Source organism: Elgaria multicarinata, chromosome 8 (genome assembly GCF_023053635.1).
Source record: "Elgaria multicarinata webbii isolate HBS135686 ecotype San Diego chromosome 8, rElgMul1.1.pri, whole genome shotgun sequence".
Lineage (NCBI taxonomy): Eukaryota > Metazoa > Chordata > Lepidosauria > Squamata > Anguidae > Elgaria > Elgaria multicarinata.
In genome coordinates, this window is record NC_086178.1 from 102294245 (window position 1) to 102306425 (window position 12181).

General features: G+C 37.8%; 1 protein-coding gene across 2 annotated transcripts in view; it reads left to right on the plus strand.

Moving 5' to 3' along the window:
- Nucleotides 1-12181, plus strand: part of PARG (poly(ADP-ribose) glycohydrolase) — an 88894-nt gene that overhangs the window by 13385 nt on the left and 63328 nt on the right. For both annotated transcript variants that reach the window (XM_063133137.1, XM_063133138.1), the window contains 2 exons: nt 4690-4773; nt 8938-9012. In XM_063133137.1, coding sequence (XP_062989207.1) covers nt 4690-4773; nt 8938-9012 — 159 coding nt within the window. The remainder of the gene's footprint in view (nt 1-4689; nt 4774-8937; nt 9013-12181) is intronic.

Sequence of the window (12181 nt, forward strand, 5' to 3'; positions counted from 1 at the left end):
TTGCAACTTTACAACTTTGCATGCTTGTAGAAAATGTTCTGTTTTACAAAATTCAAATGTTTATATATCAATTGAAAGAGAATTTAATGCTGAATTCAATACAAAAAAAAGAATGCAAATATCTGCAGTACAAAAAATGTTATGCTTACTTTAGTCTAAAAACAAACACAGGTGTGATTGAGTGAAGAAGCGGATTGGAATTGCAAACCCTACTAGCCAATCACAGTCCTTGTTCTGGGGACCAATCACATGGCAATAGCTGCGATACATCATGTTTCAAGTTGAGGAAAGTCAGTTTTGCTGTTTGTTCTGTAACTAAAGCGCAATTGGAGATTGTGTGAATATTTGAAGTATTTCTCAAATTAAAAGTGTACGTACGTACTTCATAAATAGAGCAATGGCACCAAAGAAAAGAGTTAATTGGACACCCAGGAAAAGAAGCAGGATTGTTGTATTATGTGAATCAGGTCTTTCAATTGATATATAAACATATGAATTTCGTCAAACAGAACATTTTCAATAAGCATGCAAAGTTGCAAAACATGAAAATTTCAAAAAGTGTCCATATCTTTGGACTGCAGAAGTCCATGTTTCAAACTGCTCTACCTCAGCAAGTCAACAGAGAGCTATATACCGCCCAGAGAGCTTCAGCTGTGCGGCGGTATATAAATGTAATAAAATAAATAATAAACAAATGAACATGCCTTTAGCTAAATAGTCTTAGTACTCAAAGCTGTTCACCAGGCATCTGAGGCTATGGAAGAATTTGAGTTTAAATTATTGGTCTCTGTAAATTGACACTTATTTTTCCACTTTTATTTAAATTTATAATTCCACTTCTCCTAAATGTTCAGGGTAGTTTATGGTATTGTACAATGTGAGAAGGTTTTCCAGAGGCTTGACAGTACAATCAAAGACAGTTTAGTGGATAATTTTACAACATAAGAATTGCTTTTCTGAGTCAGGTCAATGACCATGTAGTTTGTCTAGCATTCTGTTTATAGCAGTGGCCAGTCAGATGCCTCTGGGAAGGTCACAAGCAGGGCATAGAGATGGCGATGTTTCCTTGTGTACCCCAGTCTTCTGATATTCTGTTATACAGCTGCTATGCATGGAGATTACATTTAATTGCCATGGCTAATAGCTCCATGAATTTGTCTAATTGTATTTGAAAAGCCATCTAAGTTAGTGGCAATCACCACATAAGGTAATTATGAAACATGTAAAAAAGTACTTCTTTTGTTGTTCTTGAACTCACTGCTAGTCAGCTTTATGGGTGATATAAATGCTACTATTGAATGAAGGTTTAGACAAAGGTGCAGTAGGATTGTGCTATTTTTCTATATGGGAGACCACTGTTGTCATTCTAATCTAGGTTTTATAAGACAGATGTACAGCTTATTTTTCTAAAGTCCATAAAACTATAGAAAAATTGTTGAGGGCTGAACTGTCTGGTTCAATTTGCACACAACAGCGACAGGGAATTTTTTAAACCCTGGGTCACCATGAGCAAAACAGCATGCTAGTACATGTGGTTTATAGCTCGTGCTTGGCTCCTCCTATCAGCTGGAATGCCTATACAAACCAGCAACGTTGTATCCCTAACTTGATTATGGCTACCAAATCAAACAAACAGGAATAATATCATCACCATACAAACCCAAGTTTGAATATAAAAAAGTCAGAACAAGAACTACAAAGGTTACTGGGAAATGTATAGAAGAAAATACAATAAAATGTATTCTGTTATGCATTTTTATACATCAAATTACTGCGCAAAGACCAAACATTGCAGTAAAACAACTTTAAAACATTACAGTCAAAACCTATGCATACAGAGGAGGCTACTTATTGTAAACAAATCCACATGTACAGTCTAATACAGATGCCTATAAGATCCTGAGATCCTAGTGATATAGGGCAGGTTACAAATGTTTTAAATGAATAAATAAATAAATAAATAAAATGCCAAGCATTTCAATTCTTCAGTAGCACACACTAGCGTTAGGCAGAATGCACCCAGAAGCAACAGTATCTAATTATAAGGGCACAAGCTTTTAAAAATAAAATTCTAAAATAGCTTTATTAAAATAACTTGCATTATATTGCTCCCATGTTGTAATTATTTTAAAAATATGTCTATTCACTTAGTAGTAAATAGAACTCACCATATAATTAAGAAATACTGTAAATGTTCCTCTAGTTAGATCTGCAAAGTCTGCATAAAGACTCTTCCAATAGAAAATTCTGAAGAGTGGTGATATACCTGTAAAAGATAAGGCAAGTTAGCCCCTGGGCTTTCCCCATACATTCAGTAATAGTATTAAGATTCTCTGGGTAAAAACAAAACAAAAACACAATCACACTGATATCCATTAATCTATAGAAAAGTCTATAATCACTGTATTTCCTGCCATTGTGGATTTATAATGAGAAAGCTCACACTTATAACCACACACTTATTAGGTATCAAGTCACTGGGGTTACCAAACAATCATTAGGTATCAAGTCACTGGGGTTAATAATGGTCTTAATTTTTCTGCAATTGGAGTAAATAGTATATTTTCTACCTGGTAATATTTCTGCCTTAGGGAATATCTTTTAAAAGATATGAAAACTTCCTAATTACTCCCTTGATCTGTCCACTATAGGCATGAAATATTATTGGCAGTATCATCCTATTCACTTGATGAGTTTGTGCTTTTGACTAAGCAAACCTGACCTATCAATACATTTTACTTTTTATAGTGCTTGTTTTAAGACTTCAGAAGGCTATCATGCAAATCACCAGATTGGTTAGTCTCCAGAAATTTATTTATTTATTTATTACATTTTTATACTGCCCAACAGCTGAAGCTCTCTTGGTGGTTCACAAAAATTAAAACCATGAAAAGCATAATAAAACAACCAAAAGTCTAAAAACACAAATACAAAATACAATATAAAAAGCACAACCAGAATAAAACCACACAGCAGAAATTGATATAGGTTAAAATACGAAATTAAAAAAGCAAAATTTAAATTTAAGTTGAATTAGGTGTTAAAATACTGAGAAAATAAAAAGGTCTGACATTAGGCAATTTTGCCTAATTCTCAATATTTGGCAGTATGGGATTTTTTGGATGTAAAGAATGATAATTTCCACATTTGAGAAATGAGTTCACATTCATAGATTTCTAAATATCTGTTTGTAAATGTCCACTGTCATTCCTAATTTCCACATCCTTAAATTATCGGGGGGCAGGGGGACAACAATGACAGAAACTATGTTTAAGGAATTTGACAAATTTATGAACTCTGTACATTATAGCATCAAATTTGATACTGCATATGACAGAAGTAAAATACATTTTTCGGATGTGGAAATTAATTATAACGGGCATTGACAAACAGATATGTATAGAAAACCTATGGAATATAAGAACATAAGGCCATTTCTTGAATATGGGAGTTATCAGCCTGCTACCAGCACAGGCTTGTACAGCAGCTGCAGCCCCACATGGAACAGTAGGTCCTGGCCTAAATATTCATGTACTAGTTATCTCAAAACTGGACTACTGCAATGTGCTTTACATTGGCTGTCTCAGAAAATGATTCAGAAACTTCCAACTGGTACAAAATGCTGCTGCTCATATGCTAATGGGGCCCAGAAAGTTTGAACATCTTACGTCACTTTTGTGCCAGTTGGACTGGCTAGCAGTATGTTTCCAGGCCAAATTCAAAATCCATTAATTTTTAAGGCCTGAGTTGTTAAGGACCAGGTTACCTTAAGGACTGTATTCACCTGTGTGACCTTGCCCATAATCTGAGATCTGCGTTGCAGGTCCTGCTCATGTACCTGCTGGTAAAATCGGTTAGCTTGGCAAGCGCAAGAGATGAGGCCTTCTTGGTGGTGGCCCTACTGTTCTGGAACTCCCTTCTGGTTAGCAGTTGTTTGGACCCTTCCGTACAGGCCTTTGTGTATCTCTTGACCATTGCATTTCTTTAAGTGAATTGATCAAAAGCAGTTTTCTCACACATCTATTTGCTATGTCTATGTATGAACTGCCTAATGCAGCCTTCCCCAACCAGGTGCCCTCCATATGTTTTGGATGACATCTCCCAAAATTTCAGATCATTTCCATGCTGCATGGGGCTTATGGGAACTGAAGTCCAAAATATCTGCAGGGCACTAGGCTGGCCTAACGTATCATTGTTTCATTTTGTATATGTTGCTCTTTTATAAATGGCTTAAATACTTGGAATAAATTACTAAAACTAGAACTTAATTTTATGGGGACAGAATTGGAATTCTCTAATTATATATGGTACACGTGCTATGGAGTCTGGGGCAATGTTTAACGACTGGGGAAAAATCAGGCAGGCACTCAGGCTTGTAATTTTGTGCGGGAAGGAATGAGCTGCACTTGCTCAGTAGAAACAATAAGGCACTCTGTATGTGCTTGGAGGCATTGTGTTCTTACTGATCAGTCAAAATAATTGGTGGCTACCATACATGTCCAATTTTCAAGTTGTGGATCCTTGAGAGTTCTAAAGCTGAGCAAATTCCCCCCCATAATAGCAGCACAATTACAAAGTGCATAGTGATTTATATTTAAATTCTCTATTTTTGTCTTATTGGTTGGGAGGCTCAAGATATTTTCTTAGCTGAATCCATTTAATCTTATATATAAATGTTTCTTTCTACAGAATGGTGACAGAACTGCTGGGAGCCGATGGGAATTAATCCAGACTTCACTGCTTAAGAAATTTACCAGCTCCCGTGATTTGAAGGTAAGAATGTCAAATTAAAAGCTAAAGAATTGTTAGTTTTTTTCTCCCAGGTCTAGTTTCTGCATGACTGTGTCATAGTTGTATCTTTCCATTATGAGAATGGCAACAGTTATCTACTGAAGTTTTCATGGACACAGTTATATTTAGGATGGGGCTTATAATGCAGTGTCCACTACCACTCTTTTTATGCTGCCGTGAAGCTACAAGAGCGAATTTTATTGAGGCAATTCTGTGACTAAGTTTATTTACTGAATAGTGCAATAATGCAATCAGTTACCCAGAAAGTTGGAGTTAGTGTTGTCCAAATTCATCATTTTGTGTAAAGAAATATGATCTGTTATTAGGGGAACTAAAGCACCAGTTTTTATTGTTGGTGATTTTTGTTTACAATTTGTATTTTTTGTCATGGTAGAATATGGGTATATATTTTAAGTATACATTCGTTTACATTTGGGGGTCTTGAACCTCTTCCCTTAGAAAAAATAGAAGTGGTATTTATAGAATATGCTTATATTTGTACTATATTTTCTATCATTGGTCTTTAAAACGTGGTCCTTGCTAACCTTTGGATTGCAGTTATTTACAAACATAAGATATATGTTTTAAAAGGTGATTAATTATTTATAGCTTGGGTTCTTCATCGTGGTCTCTATGCATCACACATATGGGCTTTGCGCCTGCGCGGAGACCTGAACCGGAACCTACTATAGCTTAGGGAAACGTTTTTGGCGGGAACCCCTCCCCCACGCTACCGCACATGTCCCTGGGGTTCCCACCCTTACCTCAGTTCTTCGTCGTCCGCCATTGTGCGCTGACCTAGAAACCGTGCCTCTAGCGGTTTTTTTTCTCTTTAAAATCCCTTCTGCTATTCTCTTGGACCCTTTTAGATATTTGCTTCTTTCTCTTTTTCTCTTCTCCCTATATAAATAAAATAAAATAAATCTTTTTCTATTATATATATATATCTTTCTTTCTCTTTTCCTCTGAGCGATCCCCAGGTCGCACGCGCCTCAGGCGCATGGCCGTGAAGGCCCCTTTCAGTACTACCTAGCTTAGAGTTGGTTTGAGTTTCACTAGCTGGAAGATAAGAATGAACATGAAAAACAAGATTAATCACACCTATGCTGTCATCTCCACAAAGCAGTGTGGCATCATTATATTCATGTTTATATTCACAAGCTGTCACTATCTATAGAAATGCTTGACCGTATCTTGATAGAATTGGTAGAAAATGGGTGGGTTGTTCAAGATGCTGATGAAGCGAGACTCAAAATGAACGTCCACATGCTTCACAGTTAAATGCACATCCATCAGTGTTGCAAGATTCCACAGAATGAAAAATGACATAGTAAATCATTACTGTGTTCTTTGAGAATGATCAGTATTAAATAGGAGAGCTAATACTGTTTTATCGGATAAGTTAGAGAATCTGTACAATATTGCATTGCACAGTATGAACATAGCCATGCTGGCAGTGGGAGTGACTGATCCGTAGTATCTTAACTCCCAACTCTGACTTGGGGAAAGACAGGCCAGAGTTCCAGGTTCAGACGTCACATTAAACAAGTGCTCCCCCTTCCAGGAGGAGCCAAGCATGCTGACTTGTTCACAACCACCCAGGCTTTTAAAAAAACTCTGGGTAGTCATTGCTGCATCCAAATTGAGCCTTTGTCAGCTTTTCAGCTTTGCCTGATAAAGCTTAATTTAACAGACTTGTCCCACCATGTTCTTGCTCAAATGTTATCCCAATAAAATGTATCAATTCCTATATACTGTATATCTCATGACAGGATAATAATTTAACAAATGAGATGTTTTGTGATGTCAATTCACTGCTGAAAATTAAGGAAGTTAGTAAATTAATGTTAACTTGTTACATTAAATTATAAGAAGGAAACTTTGAGAAAGTCTTATTTTGCAGATAATTGGACCTGGTTTCCTGAAACCGAAAATACAATAGTATGTAATGGTATTAGGAGAGGCCCTTCTTCTGAGACCATCGTCTCCAGAGGCATGTTTGGGGGTAATGGGAAAGTGGGCCTTCTTGGTGGCTGCTCTCAGGCTGTGTTCACTCCCTATCTGTTGTCCTGCAGGTGAACACCTTTTTATTCAAGCAGGCCTTTGGTGTGTAAGCAATTTTGGGGGGTGGGTGGGTGGGTGGGTTGATGCAGTTGTTGTGCTTCTAATTGTGTTTTAACATAATTGGTTTTTATTGCTTTAATCAAGTTAAATAATTATTGCTTTAATCAAATCAAATAATTAATAAAGGTTAATAAACCAGTAAATTGCTCTTGAAACTCCTGTTATTTCAGGAAGAGCCAGTTTCATGCAATGAGTAGTGTTGGGCTTGGAGATGTCCCCCAGGAGGGAGATAGGACATCTCCAAATAGGCTGGGCTGGTGTCTGGTGAGTCAGGAGCTGAAGGTACCACAAAGGAGCAAGCTAAGCCAGAGCCCACAAACAGCCCTTTTCAGATCCAAAGAAGCAAATAGCAAAGCCAGGCAATATAGACAAAAGGAATCATGTACAGAGAGTGGTAAAATCCAGGCCAAAGTCACTTACAAAGCAGGATCCAAGCAGAAGGCAGGGTCCGTAGGCAGATAACAGGTTGGAGCCAGAGCCAAATATAGAAGTTGTTTCCAGGAGTTTCTGTAAGATTCTCCTGGGCTTTTTTATCCTGGAGCTGACAAGCCCGAGCTGCAGTTGTTCACTTTGACTGCAGAGAGTCCTTCTCCTGAGGAGGGCTCTCTACTCATGAGGCAGCCCTTTCTTCCCAAGTATGTAAGGTTCTCTAAGTTGGGCCTGCCCCCTCTGGCACCATCGCTCCCTGGGACATGGTTGGTGGGGACTCAGCCTCCTCTTCTGAGGCAGACTCCCCTTCTTCCCAAGGGGCCTGGACCTCAGCAGATTCTTGCATGGGCTCAGACCCCTGTTGCGTCATGGGCACTGGCAGGGCCTGGGCATTGTCCTCTGTTGGGGCTGCTAACAATTCCTCCCCCTTGAAGACTTCTGATGGGAACATGACAGGAGATAGGATATGCAGATTAAGATTTGCTCTCAAATATGAACTCATCTCCCTGGATGACCTTGGAGAAATTGCAGTTTCAACTTAGCCTAACATTACTCACAGGACTTTTAGGCTGAGACACCTGTCCAACTGGGGTCCAATCTCTAGTATCGTATTATTCTTGGGACCAGGAGGATTCTGGGTTGTGATGATAGTTTCTAGGCAGGAGTCCGACTGGCACAGGGAAATAGTACCTGAATAAAAGGGGTCCTGGTTTGAACTCCTTGGCGAGGTACAAATAAAACAAAGTAAGTAAAAAGACAGATTAAATATTTGCCAAAAAAAAAATCTTCTCACAGGCTAAATATGGATGGGGGAATAGCTTATGCAGGCTGGCAGCATTCCCTGTTTGGAAAGCTCTGATGCTAAATCCCCAGACTGCATTTTAAACTTAATGGAGTTTAAAGAGTATTGGTGTTGTGTAGTAGGAGGAATGTATGGAAAGGAAGTACCAGTATCTATGGATTACACTATTCTAGATATATTGTGGTAACTTGACTCTGTATAATAACTTGTCTGTATAATTAAATGCACAGTTAGGAAATTTGAATTTTTAAAAAGATCTAAATGAAATTAGCACAAATTGAGAAAATTAGATTATAGAGTTTTGAATTTATTTATTTATTTATTTATTTATTTATTTATTTTTAAATCAGTGGGACTTAAAATATGCACTTTTACCTGGTGCCATTAAATATTATTTTTCTCTCTTGTTTCAGGAAATGGAGTCTAATTATTATTATTTTGCAAAATATTTTTATTACTATTGTGAAGAAAAAAAATGAAATTACTATTGGTAAGATATTACCAGACTAATGATTGGATTAGCATCTGCTAGGAAACCATTAAATATAGGAAATTCTGTCCCAGGGCAGAAAGAGTTGGACTGAATGGATCACTGGGTCTGTTCCAACACTTGTGTCTTTTGGAATCTAGCCTCTCTCTTTCCTTCCCACGATGGGGTAATTTTGGTAGCTGTTGTTGTAAAATAGATTAATGCTACGTATTTTGCTAAACAGTCCTATACCAGCAGAGGGTGCCCTTTCTTCAAAAACATTCTCCCCTTGCTCAGGTTTTTGCCATTTTTTCTTTGGTAGGAGGCTATCCTCAGATACAATGTTGCATATGCCAAGAAATGGGACTTCACAGCCCTCACTGACTTCTGCGACAAGGTAACAAAAAGTTATTTGATCTTATAAAATGCAAGAGATAACTTAACTACCATCTGTGTTTGCTAGTATAATGCTTCTGGGTTTTATTTTCATTACTATAATCTACTTTATCCATATTGGGCCTGTTCAGACAACACATTAAGTCATGGTTCAGCCACTAATCCTTTTGCAGCAAATGGTTAGTGAGTGTGTTTAAACAGTGGTTATGTAGCCACCATGATTAGGAATGGTTCACACAACACGTTTAGCTATACTGTTTTGCTCAAAATGCTTAACCACTATGGGTTAGCATGTCTTCTTAACAGGGTCATTGGTAACAATGAATTAATTGAACGCACTTAGTGTGGCATTCATAAAAGTAAAAATTATAAATAGAAGAATGAGAACAGTCTTTAACTCAATTGGTTTGGCATGATCTCTAAATTGACAGACCATAGTTTGTGATTAGCCTGCAAATCAGAATCAGAAACTATGGTTTGAAGTGGGTATAAATTGGCATTGACAAACTGTAATTGCTCCATTTCTGGAAGCTATTTATGAAACTGATTGTTTAGACAATAAAAAACAAAAGCAGACAAGCTTGCCCATTGTATATCTGGACTGTAAAACCATGGTATGTCAGTAAATTTCTGATACCTCCCTTTAATACTAAAAAGTTGAAGTGCAAGAACACCACCTATCCCCTTCTCCAATGGTGTTTTCATTCTTGAAAATGCAGTTTTGTATGTCAAACAGCTACAAGTTGCAATAAAGAATACAAGAGACTCTTGGAGTTTTAAAAACCTGGAGGATTAGGTTGAGAGTCTCAGCCATACATAGTATATAATATCAGTGCCATTTAGTGAACAAAGAAGTAATAGGGAGATAAACTGAAGGGTAGGAATGCATGTATTAAAGATGGTAAGATGACTTCTGGTTTATTGGAATACTAATTCATTTGTTAAGTTCTTAGAAATTTGGGGAGTGAAATTAGAGTAGCACGCACAAATGAGTAGTGGGTATTCTGGTGTAACAAACAGACAGTGTAAACCATAAGCTCTGCCAAAGAGCTCCAGAAGTATTCCTTTGGCTATGACATTACTTGAATGTTTAAGACTAGCAGAAAATGTGGAGCGACCGATTTAGCTCTCTCATGTAGGCATGCATACACACAGTCCTCCCCCAGTGACTCAGAAAGTGCTTTGGAATACTTGTTGGCTTCTTGAAAAATTATATTGACTGTGCAAACAAGTATTTTTTAGAGAGAAATGACCTTGTGCTTAAAAGTCAGCTATAGGGTTAAGTAATGCAAAAGCTTTGAAGTATTCCTTTAATTACCAAAGCAGCTGCTGAAAGCTTTGCTGTTCCAGAGCGTGCTAGCCATTGAATGGAAATGGAGTTTCCTTGGGGACTAAATGGAGATGATTGCCGATTAACCTGAACGTGCCAGCTGGAGTGAAATGCAGAGTTGGATCCCAGTGATACTGCAAGCTGGCAGAGCTTAAGCAATAGCTGATGCTTTGACTTGTTTGTCTTCTGCTCTTATTAAGGCAAGATGTTTAATATTAGCTTCCTCTTGCTCACGAGTATAGTAGTTCAAAACAGAGAACTACCAGGAAAGGAAATCGTGAGAATAACTGCGCGCTGCTGCACACTTTAAAAAATGTCTGACGCTTTGTAGACTATCAGTAATAGAAACAGTAGGTGGCAGAGAGAGAAAAATAGATAAAGGATTCTGGGAAACTGTTTGGCTGTGACCTCACTACAAGCAATGGGATATGATCTCAATTTCAGATTCCATAGGCAGTTTCTAGCTTCTGATTTGTGTTGTTGTTTCTTAATAGCAACTCAGAGGAAGACTCTAGCTCTTGTGATTGCAGACTGGACTCTCAAAACATATGACTAGTATGTGCATCTGTTTATATACATAGATTTTTATCCTGCACTTCAACCCTGAAGGGTTCCCAGAGCAGTTAACATTTTAAAACAACCGAAACAAAATACCCAATATAATTTAAATAACAGAGCAAACAAACAACAGCAGTAGGTGTTAAAATCACATAAAACAGAGCCAGCTAGTTTTCAAAAATAGCATCTAAAAGACCTAAGCTGATAAAAATGCCTTTGGCTCCAAAAAGACATCAAAGTTGGTGCTAGACAAGTCTGTGAGTGCCCAGATAGGTGCATCTTATGCCTCACTAGTAAGATATTAGTCTGCATGGAGCTTTCAGTTGATGGATGGTTTACTTTTCTTTTACTTGTCTGTACCTATTGCATTTGCCAAATATTTTAGGGCTCGAAAACTTAATTTCCCGTTAATGTGCTAAATAAAACAAAGCAGTGTGATTCTGAATGTCTACTTAGTATAATGCATTAAGGGAGTCATATCAGTGCTTATTTGTGCATGCAAAATTCCATTGTGTCAGTCTACAACTATATCAAGGACCAAGAAGGGGCTTATGTGTTTTGTGTCCTCCCCCTCCCCCAAAAAATGGGCATAGATGGATCCAAAGTTGCACTTCTTTTCCAGAAGATGTCTCCTGTTCCTAGACAGGCTGTATGCATCTCACATTAGAATGGTGCCTAAGAAAAGTGAAATTAAATCCAAATATGTTGCTTGACTTGTGCATTGTGCAAACTTTTCCACTATTATTTAATTGTGTTTTTAATATATTTGTTTTATTAGGCTGCATTCGGACAACCCAGTAGTCAAAAGTGGGTTAATAGCCAACTCCACAGTTGATTATTGAGGGGGTATTCCCCACACAACATGATTATAATCAACCATGATGTGGATTAAGGCCAGCATTGAGTTGACTATTAGTCAGTGGTGTGTTTGATTGACACATCCGTGCCCTCTCCCCCCTCCCCCTGGTATCCCATCAGGCATTGTGAATTCTGCTGGCTGGATTAGAGCGGCAGCTGCCACTTTGGTCACGTTTGCCAAGTGAGTCTGTAGTTGCCGAAAATAACCAACTGTGTGCAACAAAATAGTAAGTGGTGCCCGACAAACGACACGCTAACTAATGGTTGTTCAAATAATCAACTCTGCACAGCATTGGTTATTTCAGCCAACTGTGGTGTGAAAAAGTCCTGACAGCTGACGCAATAACCAACCATTGGCTATCGTGTCGTCCAAACCTAATCTTACTGTTTTAATCAAGTTTTTCTTTATCTATGATTGCAAACT